The sequence below is a fragment of the Schistocerca cancellata genome, chromosome 12 (assembly GCF_023864275.1).
Source record: "Schistocerca cancellata isolate TAMUIC-IGC-003103 chromosome 12, iqSchCanc2.1, whole genome shotgun sequence".
NCBI lineage: Eukaryota > Metazoa > Arthropoda > Insecta > Orthoptera > Acrididae > Schistocerca > Schistocerca cancellata.
In genome coordinates, this window is record NC_064637.1 from 16,098,708 (window position 1) to 16,119,926 (window position 21,219).

Here is a 21,219-nt window from a genome sequence, read left to right on the forward strand (position 1 = left end):
GTCTTCAGTCCGAACACTGGTTTAATACAGGTCTCCACACTGCTCCACTCTTTGATATCCTCTTCATTTCACAACAAATTCTGCGACCTATCATCTTACTGTATTCATGTAGAGCTGTCTCTCTGCAACTATTGCGCCTCACATTGCCTCTGATACTAAATTTATGGTTCTTTGCTGGCCCAGCATGCGTCCTGTCAACTGATCCTATCTCTTTTTTTGTTCTGCCACAAATTTCTCTACTCCCCAATTCGGTTCATTACCTCCTTATTACGACCGTGATTCGGCCATCTAATCATCGGCATTCTAATGTAGTGCCATATTTCAAAAAACTTCTATTCTCTTCTACCCTAAACTGCTGATGGTCCATGTTTCACTTCCACATATGGCTACACTCCAGACAAATACCTTCGGAAAACACTTCACAATACCTAAATTTATATTCGACATTTAACAGATTTCGCTTATATAGAAGTTCTTTTCTTACCATTGTCAGTCTGTATTTTATATCATCTCTACTTTCGCCACCATCAGTTATTTTACTGCCCAAATTCCAACATTCGTCTACTGGTTTGAATGACCCAGTTTGTAATCCGCTTCCTTCAGCATCACCTGATTTAATTCGACTACATTCCATAACCTCGCTTCCATTTTGTTGAAAGACTCCACAATATGTAAATTTACATTCTACGTTAACAGATTTCGTTTATTCAGAAATGCTTTTCTTGTCATTGTCAGCCTATATTTTATTTCATTTCTACTTCCGCCACCATCAGTTACCTTACTGCCCAAATTCCGAGCGAGGTGGCGCAGTGATTAGCACACTGGACCCGCATTTGGGAGGACGACGGTTCAAACCCGTCTCCGGCCATCCTGATTCAGGTTTTCCGTGATTTCCCTAAATCAAGCAAATGCCGGGATGGTTCCTTTCAAAGCGCACTGCCGATTTCCTTCCCCATCCTTCCCTAATCATTAGCTTGTGCTCGGTCTCTAATGACCTCGTTGTCACCGGGACGTTAAACACTAATCTCGTCCTCCAACACTCATCTTCCACTTTTAATGTCTCATTTCCTAACCTAATTCCCTCGGCATCTCCTGATTTAATTCGACTACTTTCCATTAACCTCGTTTTGCTTTTGTTGTTCATCTTACATCCTCCGTCGGCGACACTGCCTATTTGTCAACTCCTCTTCCTCTTTCTTTTCTGTGACCGAGTTACAATGCCATCGGGAAACGACTAAGTTTTTATTTCTTCTTCCTCAAAATTAATTTCTTTGGTTCACTTTACTGCTTGCACACTGTACATGTTGAATAATGTCGGGGATAGGCAACAACCCTGTCTCAGTCAGTGCTTCCCTTTGGTGCCCTCCGACTTTTATAGCTGCCGTCTATTTTCTATAGAAGTAGGAAATAAACTTTCGCTCCCTGCATTTTAGTTCTGCTGCCTTCAGAATTTCAGAGAATATATTGCAGTCTGTATTGTCAAAAACTTTCGCTAAGTCCAAAAATGCTGCAAATTCAGGTTTGCCTTTCTTCAAGCCTTCTTCTAAGATACTAAGTAGGATCAGTACTGCCTCGCGTGTCCGTACATATCTCCGAAGCCAGTAACGAATTGATGCCACGCGATTCGCATAAAAGTTCAACTTTCGCAAGTGCCTAGATCCGGGACGACATTCCCTACCTCCGACACGCGACCACAAAATTCAGTGCACTACTTTCTATCGAATGCTCCCTGGGAGTGAATGTCCTCGATCGACCCGAACTGAAGACTCTACATTAACGACTGTAGCGGTGGCCTGGATTAAAAAACAAGGCACAGTAAAACTCATTCTTGATCCTAGATATGCTTACATACACGTTGTCGCACCTTAAGAATTTAGCCTCGTATCAGTCGAGATGCAATGACGGTGAAGTCGTAAGGTATTACGCGCACACATCAGAAGTTCAACGCACCAAACTCGCATCTGTCGGGAAACTCCATGAGGGTATCAGTAAATGAATATACAAAGAAAATGTATTTCTGTAGTTGGAATCCACGTATTCAGTAATTTCCTTTGCTTTACTGTGTAAAATTGAAGCAAATAATCACATTAATATAAAGAAACAACTGATGATGCAGAAAGTAGACAATTCTGACAATACCAATGTGATCATTTCTTGAAATGTGGTGCCACAGAGGAAAGCTGCAGGTTATACGAATGAAATCGATGACTAATGAGGAATACTGAATCGAAACGAGGACAAAAGAGTCTTATGAGAGAATTGGCCTAAAAAGATAAGAGTTTTAAACATGGCTGTTTCTCACCAAACGTTGAAAAGTTTCAAACGTCGGAGCCATACACCCAACCGATTACAAATAATTGTTTGGTACAGTGACATAGGTTTCGACACCTCTAAGGATTTCTTCATCAGAATGAAACCCTCTAAAATAATACATACAAAATTAAGTACTAAAAAAGAACATTAATCAAGATGAGAATTGTCATGACATACAAAGGTTAGTTCGTTAACACTACATTGCGAGAAGGCAATGGTCAGAGTTTGGAGCAGATATGCTCAAGTCAAACCTAAAATAAAGCACGTTCCAGCCTTTGGCACGTGTGCGTAGCTAGCAGCAACATCAGACTGCTCGGCCCAGTGGCTTACATTGTTGCTACGAGAACAATACAAGCAGCGGACAGTGACGTGTGCCCGTTTGAAGCATTATAACAGAAGTAATTGAAAAAACGACAGTTAATTATAAAAATCAAAATACTGAAGAAAACAGCCTCATGTATTTTGAAAATACATAGTAGTCAAGCAGATGAAGTATAACTAAGAGCCATCTATTAGGCTTTACAGAAATTGCTATTGCGTAAAGGACAGAATAATTTAAAAAAATTATACTGACTACTGTAGTTTCCAAAAAATATCTGCATGAAGGCAGCTTTAGTTGTACAGATCTATGAGATTCGAAGAAAATGTTTCCGAAGCTGTGGCAGCAAAAAAGAGTAAAAATAGAGGATTCAGTATTCCGCGAGTAGTTTGTTCTGTAATTCTAACTGTTCATTGACGATGAGGCCATTGTTCTTAAAAATATAGAATAATAATAATGATAATAATAATAATATAATAAAGTAGTAACATAAAAAATTAAAAAAGATAATATAGTGGCAGTATAACAAAAAGATAATGTAATAATGTAGCATGACTGCAACCAGTAGAATAGAGTGCCATAGCATATATGACAGTACAGAATACAAACGTATACAATATGCGGTAGAATACAATACAGTTAGGGAGAGTGGTATACGGGGGGATAGTCGTTATTTCATTCTGGTTGCCGAGTTTAGAATAACGTGAAGATCGTGCGCTGGAGACTGACATAAGCAGTTACCGTCATTTTGTACTGGTTTCGTTGTTATAAGGCATGAGATTGTGTGTATACAGCGTTTGTAAATATTACGAGTTTGCATATTTATGTGCCGTATGATGTATTAAAGGTAGTTGGAGGACATCGTTAATTTTTCGGTTTCTGTATTTTATGGTGAGTAAAATACTCGATTTTTCAAAAAAGCTAGTTACATAGGACATGCGAACAATTAAGCTATATTTCTCTAATCGTGCACGATCTTGTACGTTGAAACGGAATAAGGTCATCTGCTTTGGAATGCGTTATATCTAGAAATGAAATGAGTTTCTTTAATGACCCAACAACTTTTCCTGTTTTTAAAAGGCAAATATGATTAGTTTCCAATAACTTTTACTGATTTTCTGCGTGTGATAAAGAGATATTGTGACACACAGAGTATTAAATCCGATACGGAGATTTTCTCGACAACAATACTTCTAAAAATGAATATGAAGTTCGGATATTACGGCATATCATTTACATTTGCAGTTGTATATGCAAACTGAAATAATTCACAGCTCTCAAATGCACTTTATGATAAACTTCAGCTATGTAGCAATATGTATTTGTAGTTCTGTCAAAAATATTTCAAAAACTTATCACCCGAAGAAAAATTAGAAAGAAGTTGCACTTCGAGGCTAAAGTGGAATAGTAGGGAAGTATGTAATAAGATAAGAAAAATGCTGCTGTCATGTAAATTTGGAAAAACGTATTTAATGTACAGACAATTAAACTTATAAAATAATTATTTATTACTGACTGAAAAATAATTTGATTCAATAACAAATCTGTTAAGTTTATTAACTTCAAAACAAAGTTTTGAAACAGGTATTTATTTATGAAGTAGAAGTGATTCCTTTTACATCCACCTGCTTGCAGAAGTGGGCCAACGGCCTTGCCGCAGTGGTAACTCCGATTCCCGTCAAATCACCGAAGTTAAGCGCTGTCGGGCTGGGCTAGCACTTGGATGGGTGACCATCCGGTCTGCCGAGTGTTGTTGGCAAAGCGGGGTGCACTCAGCTCTTGAGAGGCAAACTGAGGAGCTGCTTGACTGAGAAGTAGCGGCTCCGGTCTCGGAACCTGACATACGGCCGGGAGAGCGGTGTGCTGACCGCATGGCCCTCCGTATCCGCATCCAGTGACTCCTGTGGGCTGAGGATGACATGGCGGCCGGTCGGTGCCTTTGGGCCTTCCGAGGCCTGCTCGGACGGAGTTTAGTTGCAGAAGTCAACAACAGAATAACAAGCATTCCATACACAGCATAATGCACATCACGACATAAAAACAGAGCGAACTGTATCCATGGCCAAAAACCGAGCAGTACGCAATGGTCTACTACTATTTTACTAAATAAACTGCGTAGTTTTAATCGTCACCTTAAGTTTACAACAACTATTGCGTCCTCTTGAAAGCTTCCCTTCAAAAATTTCGTCAGACTACGAAATGACTCGCATGATGTCAGGAGAAGAATTATACTCGCGGCAGAGAATCACGGAAACATTTTCAAATAGATGATTCACGTCTTGCTTGGGAGCACCATCCGTTTAATGAGAATTCGCGGTATTCCCTATCGCGCGACTATGCAGTAATACCCGATATTCATCTACATGAGCATGTACATCGAGAGAGCTTTTCACAGGCCGGACAACCTCACTTTTCGGATGAAATTTTTGTAATTTCATAACAAAGCAGCAGCAGATATGAAGAGCATTATTGTCGTTGTTGTTGTGGTCTTCAGTCCAGAGACTATTTTGATGCAGCTCTCCATGCTACTCTATCCTGTGCAAGCTTCTTCATCTCCCAGTACCTACTGCAGTCTACATCCTTCTAAATCTGTTTAGTGTATTCATCTCTTGGTCTCCCTCTACGATTTTTACACTCCACGCTGCCCTCTATTGCTAAATTGGTGATCCCTTGATGCCTCAGGACATGTCCTAGCAACCGGCCCCTTCTTATTGTCAAGTTGTGCCACAAACTCCTCTTTTCCACAATTCTATTCAATACCTCCTCATTAGTTATGTGCTCTACCCATCTAATCTTCAGCATTCTTCTGTAGCACCACATTTCCAAATCTTGTATTCTCTTCTTGTCCAAACTATTTATCGTCCATGTTTCACTTCCATACATGGTTACACTCCTTACAAATACTTTCAGAAACGACTTCCTGACACTTAAATCTATACTCGATGTTAACAAATTTCTCTTCTTCAGAAACGCTTTCTTTGCCATTGACAGTCTACATTTTATATCCTCTCTACTTCGACCATCATCAGTTATTTTGCTCCCCAAATAGCAAAACTTTTTTACTACTTTAAGTGTCTCATTTCCTAATCTACTTCCCTCAGCATCACCCGACTTAATTCGACTACATTCCATTATCCTCGTTTTGCTTTTGTTGATGTTCATCTTATATCCTCCTTTCAAGACACTGTCCATTCCGTTCAGCTGCTCTTCTAGGTCTCTGACAGAATTACAATGTCATCGGCGAACCTCAAAGTTTTCATTGCTTCTCCATGCATTTTAATTACTATTCCGAATTTTTCCTTTGTTTCCTTTACTGCTTGCTCAATATACGGATTGAATAACATCGGGGATAGGCAACAACCCAATCTCACACCCTTCCCAACCACTGCTTTCCTTTCATGCCCCTCGACACTTATAACTGCCATCTGGTTTCTGTACAAATTGTAAATAGCCTTTCCCTCCCTGTATTATTCCCCTGCCACCTTCAGAATTTGAAAGAGAGTATTCCAGTCAACATTGTCAAAAGCTCTCTCTAAGTGTACAAATGCTAGGAACGTAGGTTTACCTTTCCTTAATCTGTTTTCTAAGATAACTCATAGGGTCAATATTGCCTCACGTGTTCCTACATTTCTACGGAATCCTAACTGATTTTCCCCAGGTCAGCTTCTACCAGTTTTTCCATTCGTCTGTAAAGAATTCGCTTCTTTGCTTAGAACTGGGTTTCCATCTGAGCTCTCGATATTCATGCAAGTGGTTCCCTTTTCTCCAAAGGTGTCTTTAATTTTCCTGTAGGTAGTATCTATCTTGCCCCTAGTGATACGCGCCTCTACATCCTTACATTTGTCCTCTAGCCATGCCTGCTTAGCCATTTTGCACTTCCTATCGATCTCATTTTTGAGACGTTTGTATTCCTTTTTGCCTGCTTCATTTACTGCATTTTTATATTTTCTCCTTTCATCAATTAAATTCAATATCTCTTCTGTTACCCAAGGATTTCTTTTAGCCCTCGTTTTTTTACTTTCTTGATCCTTGCTATCTTCACTATTTCATCTCTCAAAGCTACCCATTCTTCTTCTACTTTATTTCTTACCCCCATTCTTGCCAATCTTTCACTAATGCTCTCCCTGAAGCTCTCTACAACCTCTGGTCCTTTCAGTTTATCCAGGTCCCATCTCCTTAAATTCCCACCTTTTTGCAGTTTCGTCAGTTTTAATCTACAGTTCATACCCAACAGATTGTGGTCAGAGTCCACATCTGCCCCTGGAAATGTCTTACAAACCTGGTTCCTGAATCTCTGTCTTAACATTATATAATCTCTCTGATACCTTCCAGTATCTCCAGGCTTCTTCCATGTATACAACCTTCTTTCACGATTCTTGAACCAAGTATTAGCTATGATTAAGTTATGCCCTGTGCAAAATTCTACCAGGCGGCTTCATCTTTCATTCCTTACTCCCGTTCCATATTCACCTGCTACGTTTCCTTCTCTTCCTTTTCGTACTATCGAGCTCCAGTCACTCATGCCTATTAAATTTTCGTTTCTCTTCACTATCTGAATAATTTCTTTTATCTCATCATACATTTCATCAATCTCTTCGTCATTTGCGGAGCTAGTTGTCATATAAACTTGTAGTACTGTGGTAGGCGTGGGCTTCGTATCTATCTTGGCTACAATAAGGCGTTGTTCACTATTCCGTTTGTAGTAGCTTACCCGGATTCCTATTTTCGTATTCATTATTAAACCTACTGCTGCATACCCCTATTTGATTTTATATTTATAAGCCTGTATTCACTTGACCAGAAGTCTTGTTCCTCCTGCCACCGAACTTCAGTAATTCGCACTATATCTACTTTTAACCTACCCATTTCCCATTTCTAATTTTCTAACCTACCTGCCCGATTAAGGGATCGTCCGATCCGTAGAACGCCAGATTTCTTTCTCCTGATGACAACGTCTTCATGAGTAGTAGCGAAAACTTCGTCTTGTTGCAACAACACTGTGTTCTAGGCGGTGGAATTCCAACACCAGAAAAATCCTCTGTTCTAAGGAATAAAACATGTTGTCTACAGCACACTTGCACGTTGTGAACAGCACACGCTTACAGCAGAAAGACGACGTACAGAATGGCGCACCCACAGACTGCGTTGTCTTCTATATCTTTCACATCACTTGCAGCGCCATCTGTTGTTGAAAATTGTGACTACTGTCATTTCGAAAGTTTGTCCGTCTGAAAATGTACTGTTGTCCCAAGCATATTGCAACAAACGGTGTATTTCTATCGCTGCTCGTTTAGATTTAATTGCCATTTCAAATATACCGGTCATTTTTGAAACACCCTGTACATGCGTCAGGAACTAATGTTCTGACAGTGAGCCTATGACGCATGTCCTACCTGTTACATTGTTTCATCTAACTCACTCCCTTACCAAATTTCTAATTATAATGAAGAGGCTGCGACATGTGAACACTTTAGTTCGTCGCAGTTTATTTTGATTTAAATTCCAGCGCCACGGCCTTGCTTGTTCTGATTGCGCTCAGACAACAATTACACTTACTTGTGTGTCGCGAGCTTACATGAGTTTACCATCGCCGATTTGTTTACTGTAAGATCTCCTTTCAATTATGTACTTCCTCCCCTACCGCCCGATATGAAATTAATCCTGAACTTCACAATCATTATTGTGACGACGATCGCTTCTCTCATACGAGTCCTACCAGCTCTACACGCATGATGGCTCTGACTCATCCCTTCACGCCAAGCGATCTCCGGGCGCCAACTTTCACATTTAAGAACTACGGAGCATCCTCGATAGCGACACCGCTGCGCTGTCGCAAAGAAGCGTAAGATTCGACCCGTCAAGTACGAGATCGATACACTACTTGCCATTAAAATTGCTACACCACGAAGATGACGTGCTAGAGACGCGAAATTTAACCGACAGGAAGATGATGTTGTGATATGCAAACGATTGGCTTTTCAGAGCATTCACACAAGGCTGGCGCCGGTGGCGACACCTACAACGTGCTGATATGAGGAAAGTTTCCAACCGATTTCTCATACACAAACAGCAGTTGACCGGCGTTGCCTGGTGAAACATTGTTGTGATGCCACATGAAAGGAGGAGAAATGCGTACCATCACGTTTCCGACTTTGCTAAAGGTCGGATTGTAGCCTATCGCGATTGCGGTTTACGTATCGCGACATTGCTGCTCGCGTTGGTCGCCATCCAATGACTGTTAGCAGAATATGGAATCGGAGGGTTCAGGAGGGTAATACGGAACGCCATGCTGGATCCCAACGGCCTCGTATCACTAGCAGTCGAGATGACAGGTATCTTACCCGCATGGCTGTAACGGTTCGTGCAGCCTAGTCTCGATTCCTGAGTCAACAGATGGGGACGTTTGCAAGACAACAACCATCTGCACGAACAGTTCGACGACGTTTACAGCAGCACGGACTATCAGCTCGGAGACCGCGGCTGCGGTTACAGACAGGAGCGCCTGCGATGGTGTACTCGACGACGAACCTGGGTGCACAAATGACAAAACGTCATTTTTTCGGATGAATCCAGGTTCTGTTTCCAGCATCATGATGGTGGCATCCGTGTTTGGCGGCATCGCGGTGAACGCACATTGGAAGCGTGTATTCGCCATCGCCATACTGGCGTATCACCCTGCGTGGCGTGATGGTATGGGGGTGCCATCGGTTACACGTCTCACCTCTTGTTCGCACTGACGGCACTTTGAACAGTGGACGTTACATTTCAGATGTGTTACGACCCGTGGCTCTACCCTTCGATCCCTGCGAAACCATACATTTCAGCAGGATAATGCACGACCGCATGTTGCAGGTCCTGTACGGGGCTTTCTGTATACAGAAAATGTTCGACTGCTGCCCTGGCCAGCACGTTCTCCAGATCTCTCACCAATTGAAAATGCCTGGTCAACGGTGGCCGAACAACTGGCTCGTCGCAGTACACCAGTCTCTACTCTTGATGAACTGTGGTATCGTGTTCAAGCTGGATGGGCAGCTGTACCTGTACACGCCTTCCAAGCCTTGTTTGACTCAATGCCCAGGCGTATCAAGGCCGTTATTACGGCCAGAGGTGGTTTTTATGGGTACTGATTTCTCAGGATCTATGCACCCAAATTCCGTGAAAATGTAATCACATGTCAGTTCTAGTATAATATATTTGTCCAATGAATACCCGTTAATATCTGCATTTCCTCTTGGTGTAGAAATTTTAATGGCGAGTAGTGTTTTTCCATCTTTACAAGGACTGGTGAAAGTCCGACAAGTCCTCTCCATTATAACATAGTCTACATCTACATGAATACTCTGCAACTCACAATTAAGTGCGTGGTAGAGGGTTTATCGAACCACATTCAAGATATTTCTCTGCAGTTCCACTATCTAACAGCGGGCGAGAGAAACGAGCACTTGTGTCTTCCAATCTTTCTGTGCTAACTCTGATTTCTCTTGTTTTATTATGATGATCATCTCTCGCTACGTAGGTGGGAGCCAACAGAATACCATGTGTAGAAGTATGAAACCGGAATTTCCCTACAGACGGTGCTAGCCGTCGATGTAGGGCCCGTGAAACCGCGTCTGCAGCGCCATCTGCTTCCTGTTGCGGCTGACGACGAATGTCAACACGCAGTAACCCAAGATCCATACATCGGTATCTGTTAAAACGCGTAAACATGTCGAGTTTTTTGCCTACGAACTAAGAATTGCGGGCAGGATTGGTTTTTTGTTATCATTTGAAGAAAACTGATGCAGAATCGCATCGGATACTTGTCGAACCTTGTCAAAGCCGGCCGGAGTGGCCGAGCGGTTCTAGGCGCTACAATATGGAACCGCGCGACCGCTACGATCGCAGGTTCGAATCCTGCCTTGGGCATGGATGTGTGTGATGTCCTTAGGTTAGTTAGGTTTAAGTAGTTCTAAGTTCTAGGGGACTGATGACCTCAGAAGTTAAGTCCCAGTGCTCAGAGCCATTTGAACTCTTGTCAAAACACAGTGTTTCTAGTGGTTCAAAAAATTGAGAAGTGATGATTTTGACGTGAGAAACAACAAGCGCGGGAAACCAGCGAAAAAGTTAGAAGTCAACGAATTGTAGGCCGTATTGGATGAAGATGATACTCAATCTCAAAAAGAACTCGCAGAACACTTGAATGTGTCGCAGAAAGCCGTTTCTCTTCGGCTCAAAGTTATGGGAAGGATGCAGAAAGTGGGAAAATAGATTCCGTATGAACTGAATGAGAAAAGTGGAAATTTGTGGTAAGGTCTTATGGGACCAACTTCTGAGGTCATCGGTCCCTAAGCTTACGGACTACTTAATCTAACTTATGCTATGGACAACATACACACACATGCCCGAGGGAGGACTCGAACCTCTGCCGGGGGGGGGGGGGGGGGGAAATCACCAGATTTCTCCATTGAATAGTGGCAGATGACGAAAAATTTATATATTTTGAGAATCGTAAGCGTCGCAAATCGTTGGTGATTCCAGGCAAACTGTCGACATCCAGTGCAAGACCAAATCGCTTTGGAAAGAAGACAGTGCTCTGTGTTTGGTGGGATCAGAAGGGTATCATCTATTATGGGCTCCTGAAACCTGGTGGAACCGTTAACAGTGATCACTACCAACAGCAAGTGATCGATTTAAATCGAGCGTTACGTGAAAAGCGAAGGAATATGGAAAAAGGCAACACAAAGTCCCCCATTACGCACAGCAAAATGGGTTAGGGACACGATCGAGGCGTTCAGTTGGGAAATACTAGGGCATGAGGCTTACTATCCAGACTTGGCTCCTTCGGATTATCATCTATTTGCATCACTGGGAGCCGCTCTCGCCGAACAACAATTCGCATTAAAATGTACGAAAATGGCTCACCGACTGGTTCGGCATTCATAGCCTCCCGGACATATGGGAGAAATGTATAAATAGCAGTGGAGATTATTTTGAATAAAATATTTACCAGTTTCAAACAACAGACGTGTGATTATTGCAACCAAATTCCGAATTTATACTTCTACACCTTGTGTATTGACGTTCGCAGGAGGAAGTTGGTGATTGAAATTTGACGAGAAGATTCTGCCGCAACTATAAACGCTTTTGTTTTAAAGACTGCCACCCTAATTCACGCATCATGTCCGTTGCACTCGCTCCCCGTATCACGATAGTAAAAAACGAGCTGCCCTTCTTTGAACTTTTTCGATGTCGTCCGTCAGCCCCACCTGATGCCGGTCCCACACCGCACTGCAAGACTCCGGAAGTGGGCGGACAACTGTGGTGTAAGCAGTCTATTGGATATTTTGCGTTTTAAGTAATCTACCAATAATTCACAGACTTTGATTTTGCTTTGCATTGTCTATGTGATCATTCCAATTTATCTTATTCGTAGTTGTAATCCCTAAGTATGTAGTAGAGTTTACAACCTTTGGATTTGTGTCATTTATCGTGTAACCGAAATTTTGCGGATATCTTTTAGTAATCATGTGGATAACATCACACTTTTCATTGTCTAGAATTAACTGACACTTTTTGCACCACACAGATATATTGTCTAAATCATTTTGCAGTTGGTTTTGATTATCTGATGACTTTACAAGTCGGCAAATGACTCCAACATGTGAAAACAATCTAAGAGAGTCACTTACATTGTCTCCAATGTCGTTTACGTAGATCGGGAACAGCAAAGGGCCTATAGCACTTCCTTGGGGAACGCCAGATATTACTTCTGTTTTACTTTCCATCAGTAACTACGAACTGTGACCTAGCTGACAACTACTCACGAATCCAGTCGCACAATTGAGACGATACCCCATAGGCAGGCAATTTGATTAGAAGTCGCTTATGAGGAACGGTGGCGAAAAATCCCTCCAAATCTAAAAATACGGAATCAGTTTGACAACCCCTGTCGATAGCACTCATTACTTCGTGAGAACAGATAGCTACTTGTATTTTATAATAACGGTTTTTCCTGAATTCATAATGTTCGAACACAGAGTATGTTCCAAAATCCTACTGCAAATCGAAGTTAGCGATATGGGTCTGTAATTCAGCGGATTACTCGTGTTTCCTTTCTTAGACATTGGTGTAACTTGTACGAGTCTCCAGTCCTTAGATACAGATGTTTCGATGAGCGAGCGGTTGTATTTTCATTGTTAGATATGGAGCTGTTATATCAGCGTACCCTAAAAAGAACTAAGTGATTTGAGCTGCATTACTACACGTACTTGTAAGTTACGTTATCAGTTGTTCCAGATTCGAATTCTGGAATGTTTACTCCGTGCTCATTGGTGAACGAGTTTCAGAAAACAGTGTTCAGTAACTTTGCTTTAGGTCTGTGTTTTTTTAAAAAAAAGGTGGAGCCACTCCACGGCCACACCGGCATCATGGCGAACACATCGCAGGATGTGCGTAGTGCAATGTTTGGGTACGTTCGGTTACGGTTAACCATTAATTCAAGAAGAATATAATACTTCCAATTCCAAAGAACGGAGGTGTTGACAGGTGTGAAAATTACCGAACTATCAGTTTTATAAGTCACGGCTGCAAAATACTAACACGAATTGTTTACAGAAAGCGACTTCGAGGATGATCAGTTTGGATTAAGTAGAAGTGTTGGAACACGTACTGTACTGACCCTACGACTTATTTTAGCGTTTGTACACTTAGAGAAAGCTTTTAAAAATGTTGACTGGAATCTCTCATTCAAATTCTGAAGGTGGCACAGGTCAAATATAAAGAACGAAAGGCTATTTACAATTTGTACAGAAACCAGATGGCAGTTATAAGAGTCGAGGGTCATGAAAGGGAAGCAGTTTTTTAGACGGGAATGCGACAGGGTTGTAGCCTGTCCCCGATGTTATTCAATTTGTATATTGAGGAAGCAGAAAAGGAATAGGCATTAAAATCCATGGAGAAGAAATAAAAACTTTGAAGTTTACCTATGACACTTCAATTCTGTCAGAGACAGCAAGCCGGCCGAAGTGGCCGTGCGGTTCTAGGCGCTGCAGTCTGGAACCGCAAGACCGCTACGGTCGCAGGTTCGAATCCTGCCTCGGGCATGGATGTTTGTGATGTCCTTAGGTTAGTTAGGTTTAACTAGTTCTAAGTTCTAGGGGACTAATGACCTCAGCAGTTGAGTCCCATAGTGCTCAGAGCCATTTGAACCAGAGACAGCAAACGATCTGGAAGAGCAGTGTCTTGAAAGGAGGATATAAGATGAACATCAAGAAAAGGAAAAAGAGGATAATGGAATGGAGTCGAATTAAATTAGGTGATGCTGAGGGAATGAGATTAGCAAATGAGACACTTTACTGTTACAGATGAGTTTTTCTATTTGGGGAGCAAAATAACTGATGATGGTCGAAGCAGAGAGGATATAAAATGTAGACTGGCAATGGCAAGGAAAGCGTTTCTGAAGAAGAGAAATTTGTTAGCATCGACTATATATTTAAGTGTCAGGAAGTGTTTTCTGAAAGTATTCGTATGGTGTGTAGCCATGTATGGAAGTGAAACATGGTTTAGGCAGGAAGAGAATAGAAGCTTTCGAAGTGTATTGCTTGAGAAGAATGCTGAAGATTAGATGGGTAGATCACATAACTTATGAGAGGGTACTGAATAGAATTGGGGAGAAGAGGGATTTGTGGCACAAATTGACTAGAAGAAGGGGTCGCTTGGTAGGACATGTTCTGAGGCATCACAGGATCACAAATGTAGTACTGGAGGGAAGGGTAGAGGGTAAAAATCGTTGAGGGAGACCAAGAGATGAATACACTAAGCAGATTCAAAAGGATGTAGGTTGCAGTAAGTACTGGGAGATGAAGAAGCTTGCACAGGATAGAGCAGCATGGAGAGATGCATCAAACCAGTCTCAGGACCGGAGACAACAGCAACAAAAACAACAACTACCATGTTATCTTTATTGTTTGATCTTGCACATTTCGACACTTTTCATGCATTTTGAAGCATTATTCATGCATATTTTAAGATTTTTATGGTGCATATAATCCGTTCTCTATACATAACCATTGTTATCGCGCATTGAAGTTCATGTCACTGTCAGTTCTTTCTAGAATTTATGTGACAAAGTGAAAGCTTCGGAATGGTATGAATCTTCACAAATGAATGCTCGTCATCCGAAACGGGTCGTCAACAAACTGTAAGATGTAAGTGAGGCTGTATACTACACGCTGTCGGTCCGTGCCAAGCCGCAGTGGGTACTGTCTTGCCTGTATTGGCCGCGCGGTCTCAGGCGCCTTGCCACGGTTCGCACGACTTGCCCCGTCGGAGGTTCGAGTCCTCCCTCGCGCATGGGTGTGTGTCTTGTGCTTAGCGTAAGTTAGTTTACTTTAGATTAAGTAGTGTGTAAGCCTAGGGACCGATGACATCGGCAGTTTACCGCAAGTGTCCCAGTTTGCAGATTGTCTTGTGTGTTGACAGGAGGCCGGGTGACGACTGGCCCACGTACTCGTCGGACAGCCCGACCTACTACGTGTTCAACGCGGACACCAAGGGCACGGGCCGCGGGCCCAGGTCCAACGCGTGCGCCTTCTGGAACGAGTTCCTGCCCAAGATACGCAACCACCCAGGTGAGTCCGCGCACCCCACCGTACACTCACTGGCTGTGGGCGCTGCCGGGCTCACAGTACCCCAGACCAACACACCGGGAACCTGTTGCTTCCAGTACGCTAGAGAATGGTGACGTCACTTGTGAAATATTTTGATACGGAAAACAAACACTCTCTCCACTCAGTACGTTCCCCTCACTCAGCCACTGGGAAGAGTGTATCAGCGAAACGGTGGCAGTTTACTACGTGTTGCTGCAATGTACCCACGTATCGAACTGCTTTCTGTAAAAAAAGTTCTCACACCACGTCACTGATAGCGACATAGCTGTGCCTGTCGCATGAGAGACTCGTTTATAAATTAAAGTAAAGCAATTAAAACCCTCGGTCACAAAATTTAAGTCTTTTGACCAGGTTTCGACACTTCTATGAGTGCCTTCATCAGAAACTAAATATTCAAATTAAAATTGCTACACCAAGAAGAGATGCATATGATAAACGGGTATTCATTGGACAAATATATTATACTAGAACTGACATGCGACTACATTTTCACGCAATTTAGGGTCATAGATTCTGACAAATCAGTACCCAGAACAACCACCTCTGGCCGTAATAACGGCCTTGATACGCCTGGGCATTGAGTCAAACAGAGGTTGGATGGCGTGTACACGTTCACCTGCCCATGCAGCTTCAGCACGATACCACAGTTCGTCAAGAGTAGTGACTGGCGTATTGTGGCGAGCCAGTTGCTCGGTCACCATTGACAGGCGTTTTCAATTGGTGAGAGATCTGGAGAATGTACTGGCCAGGGCAGCAGTCGAACATTTTCTGCACCCAGAAAGGCCCGTACAGAACCTGCAACATGCGTTCGTGCATTATCCTGCTGAAATGTATGGTTTCGCAGGGATCGAATGAAGGGTAGAGCCACGGGTCGTAACACATCTGAAATGTAAGTGCCGTCAGTGCGAACAAGAGGTGACCGAGACGTGTAACCAATGGCACCCCATACCATCATGCCAGGTGATACGCCAGTATGGCGATGACGAATACACGCTTCCAACGTGCGTTCACCGCGATATTGCCAAACATTTATGCGACTATCATGATGCTGTAAACGGAACCTGGATCCATCCGAAAAAATGACGTTTTGCCAATCGTGCACCCAGGTTCGTCGTTTACACCATCGCAGGCGCTCCTGTCTGAGATGCAGCGTTAAGGGTAACCGCAGCCACGGCCTCCGAGCTTATAGTCCGTGCTGCTGCAAACATCGTCGAACTGTTCGTGCAGATGGTTGTTGTCTTGCAAACGTCCCCATCTGTTGACAACCGTGCGGATAAGGTGCCTGTCATCTCGACTGCTAGTGATACGAGGCCGATTCCATATTCTGCTACCACGCATTGGATCTCCACCAACGCGAGCAGCAATGTCGCGATACGATAAACCGCAATCGCGATAGGCCAAAATCCGACCTTTATCAGAGCCGGAAACGTGATGGTACCCATTTCTCCTCCTTTCAAGAGGCATCATAAGAACGTTTGACTAGGCAACGCCGGTCTCATACACAAATCGGTTGAAAATTTTCCTCATGTCAGCACGCTGTAGGTGCCACCGGCGCAAACCTTATGTGAATGCTCTGAAAATAGCTAATCATTTGCATATCACAGCATATTCTTCCTGTCGGTTAAATTTCCCAACTGTAGCACGTCATCTTCGTGGTGTAGCAATTTTAATGGCCTGTAGTGTATTAGTCGAATCCATGCCACGTCGTGTTGCGGCACTTCTGCGTGTTCCCGGGGCTCCTACATGAGACAGGTGTACCAGTTTGTTTTGCTCTTCAGTGCATAAATCGTAAATAAAAATACGAGGCGTGGCAATGAAGAAACCGGACTCACGCTCTAATTCTTTATTCAAAAAACTTTCACAGCTAAAATGTTGTCTCCTTCAGTGCAGTCCCCTCCTCGATTCCAACACCGCTTCGTGCTAATTTTCCACAGTTGGTAGCAGTGCTGCAATTATTTTTCGGCTATGCTGTTGAGGAGGCTCGTTGCTTTTTCCTTCAGTGCATCTACCGACTCGAACCTGGTTCGTTTGAACGCAGACTTCAGTTATGGGAAAAGAAAGAGGACGCATAGTGCTCGGTCAGATGAATACGGTGGATGGTCCATCACTGGAATGTTGTTTATTACAAAAAACGTTTCCACAGACAACGCTTTATAGGCTAGCGCGTTGTCAAATGGTTCAAATGGCTCTGAGCACTACGGGAGTTGACATCTGAGGTCATCAGTCCCCTAGAACTTAGAACTACTTAAACCTAACTAACCTAAGGACATCACACACATCCATGCCCGAGGCAGGATTCGAACCTGCGACCGTAGCGGCCGCGCGGTTCCAGACTGTAGCGCCTAGAACCGCTGGGCCACACCGGCCGGCAGCGCGTTGTCCTCAAGAAATATCAGCGAGCGATTTTCCACATATGTGGTCTCTTCGTCGCACACGTTCACGCTGGGTCTTCTGAACAGTTACGTAATAAGCTTGATTGACAATCAAACCATCAGGAACACCGTCAATGTAGATAACTCGTCGGATGCTGAAGAAAACCTTCATTACTGCTCTGCATTCTGATTTGCTCTTGCGGGCTCTCTTTTTGGTAGGAGTCTCAGGACTCTTCCAACGCATGGATTGTCGCTTAGTATTGGAAGATATCGGAACATCCACGTTTTATCACATGTAATTACTCTGCTGAGGTACTCAGGGTCATTGTAAATGTTTTCAAGGGTGTCACCATTCGATGTTTGCTTTTGCTCGGTTTTGAGGATTCTTGGCACCACTTTAGCACAAACCATTCTCATGCCCAGATCATCGTGCAAAATCTGTGTAACGGTTTCCTTATTAATGCAGGCAAGTTCCGAAATTTGCTGGAATGTTGAGGTGGCGATGTTCTCGAACAATTCTGCAGACCTTCCTCCACACTCTCTTCAGTTTTCAAAGTGGAAGGACAGACCGGACCGATATAGGACTGCCTTCGACGTCTTCCCCACCGTCTTTGAATCGTGTAACCCACTCGTAAACTTACGTACGACATAGACACCGATCTCCATAAAATTGGGTACATTTACTATTTCGTGTGGATATTTCCTTGAATGAATATAAGTTTCCAGTTCTTCGAGTGTGTTCGTAGTAAGTCCCTTCGGTATTTTGTGTAATATTGCAATTTTCTCCGCTTTGTAGTGTTGAGTTTTCAAGCGCAAATAGTAGCTTGACGGATTACCATCACTGTCTCTAGTATGTTCTTTAAATCTGGTGTAAAAATTTCGTCCGCTTTTTCCAATATAAAAATTGTTGCAACTGCCACAGTTGATTTTGTATATTCCAGAAGTGGCATATTCTAAGATTTTGGTTGTGCTTGAACGTCATTTCGTTATAAGATTTTTGTTTGTACGGAAAGCCTTTTGTACGTGTGTGAATTTAAGTAGTAGATTTATCTTATTTGATATTCGTTCTACGTAAATTGTAGGTATGTAGGTTATCTATGTTTTGTAAAGATTTCTCTGGTAAGATGTATGTCATTATGTATCGTGATGGTTTTTTGATTTGCGTGTTTTTTTATGCAATTTTGTTACGATATCTGGATCAAAATCGTTTGTGTAGGCTACGTAACGGAATGTTTTCAGTTCGTTTTGTATACCTGGTTGTTCTACAGGTAATTTGATTACTCTATTAATCATAGAACAACCCACATACTTTCAACTTACGTACCACAAATATCAAATAAGATAAATGCACTACGTACATCCACACACATTCAGCACTCTCCCCGTGCAAACAACGGTCACACACAACCAGAATCTCAGAATGTGCCACTTCTGGAGTATACAAAATCAACTGTGGCAATTTGAACAATTTCTATATTGGCCAAACCGGAGGATATTTTAACACCAGATTTAAAGATCACACTAGAGACAGTGATACAAACCGTCAAACTACTATTTACCCCTGAAAACTCAACACCACAAAGTGGAGAAAATTGAGACTGCGTTGGAAATATTATACGAAATACCGAAAGGACTTACTATGAACATCCTCGAAGAACTGGAAATTTATATGCATACAAGGAAATATCCACACGAAATTGTAAATGAACACACAGATTTTAAACATAAATACACTTCTGGAAGTGGAAAAAAGAACACATTGACACCGGTGTGTCAGACCCACCATACTTGCTCCGGACACTGCGAGAGGGCTGTACAAGCAATGATCACACGCACGGCACAGCGGACACACCAGGAACCGCGGTGTTGGCCGTCGAATGGCGCTAGCTGCGCAGCATTTGTGCACCGCCGCCGTCAGTGTCAGCCAGTTTGCCGTGGCATACGGAGCTCCATCGCAGTCTTTAACACTGGTAGCATGCCGCGACAGCGTGGACGTGAACCGTATTTGCAGTTGACGGACTTTGAGCGAGGGCGTATAGTGGGCATGCGGGAGGCCGGGTGGACGTACCGCCGAATTGCTCAACACGTGGGGCATGAGGTCTCCACAGTACATCGATGTTGTCGCCAGTGGTCGGCGGAAGGTGCACGTGCCCGTCGACCTGGGACCGGACCGCAGCGACGCACGGATGCACGCCAAGACCGTAGGATCCTACGCAGTGCCGTAGGGGACCGCACCGCCACTTCCCAGCAAATTAGGGACACTGTTGCTCCTGGGGTATCGGCGAGGACCATTCACAACCGTCTCCATGAAGCTGGGCTACGGTCCCGCACACCGTTAGGCCGTCTTCCGCTCACGCCCCAACATCGTGCAGCCCGCCTCCAGTGGTGTCGCGACAGGCGTGAATGGAGGGACGAATGGAGACGTGTCGTTTTCAGCGATGAGAGTCGCTTCTGCCTTGGTGCCAATGATGGTCGTATGCGTGTTTGGCGCCGTGCAGGTGAGCGCCACAATCAGGACTGCATACGACCGAGGCACACAGGGCCAACAGCCGGCATCATGGTGTGGGGAGCGATCTCCTACACTGGCCGTACACCACTGGTGATCGTCGAGGGGACACTGAATAGTGCACGGTACATCCAAACCGTCATCGAACCCATCGTTCTACCATTCCTAGACCGGCAAGGGAACTTGCTGTTCCAACAGGACAATGCACGTCCGCATGTATCCCGTGCCACCCAACGTGCTCTAGAAGGTGTAAGTCAACTACCCTGGCCAGCAAGATCTCCGGATCTCTCCCCCATTGAGCATGTTTGGGACTGGATGAAGCGTCGTCTCACGCGGTCTGCACGTCCAGCACGAACGCTAGTCCAACTGAGGCGCCAGGTGGAAATGGCATGGCAAGCCGTTCCACAGGACTACATCCAGCATCTGTACGATCGTCTCCATGGGAGAATAGCAGCCTGCATTGCTGCGAAAGGTGGATATACACTGTACTAGTGCCGACATTGTGCATGCTCTGTTGCCTGTGTCTATGTGCCTGTGGATCTGTCAGTGTGATCATGTGATGTATCTGACACCAGGAATGTGTCAATAAAGTTTCCCCTTCCTGGGACAATGAATTCACGGTGTTCTTATTTCAATTTCCAGGAGTGTAGTATCTAGAAAACTTTATTGAGGTAATAGAAGACGAAAAGACATGTTGTTGTTGTGGTCTTCAGTCCTGAGACTGGTTAGATGCAGCTCTCCATGCTACTCTATCCTGTGCAAGTTTCTTCATCTCCCAGTACCTACTGCAGCCTACATCCTTCTGAATCTGCTTAGTGTATTCATCTCTTGGTCTCCCTCTACGATTTTTACCTTCCACGCTGCCCTCCAATGCTAAATTTGAGATCCCCTGATGCCTCAGAACATGTCCTACCAACCGATCCCTTCTTCTAGTCAAGTTGTGCCACAAGCACCTCTTCTCCCCAATTCTATTCAATACCTCCTCATTAGTTATGTGATCTACCCACCCAATTTTCAGCATTCTTCTGTAGCACCACATTTCGAAAGCTTCTATTCTCCTCT

At 43.6% G+C, this 21,219-nt stretch overlaps 1 protein-coding gene and 1 pseudogene across 1 annotated transcript in view; both read left to right on the plus strand.

Annotated features, from left to right (window-relative positions):
- The window catches only part of LOC126109828 (acetylcholinesterase-like), a 701,016-nt gene that overhangs the window by 666,969 nt on the left and 12,828 nt on the right, over positions 1–21,219 (plus strand). Inside the window, exon 10 of the mRNA XM_049914883.1 lies at positions 15,092–15,240. Coding sequence (XP_049770840.1) covers positions 15,092–15,240 — 149 coding nt within the window. The remainder of the gene's footprint in view (positions 1–15,091; positions 15,241–21,219) is intronic.
- Positions 4,274–4,391, plus strand: LOC126110028 (5S ribosomal RNA; annotated as a pseudogene).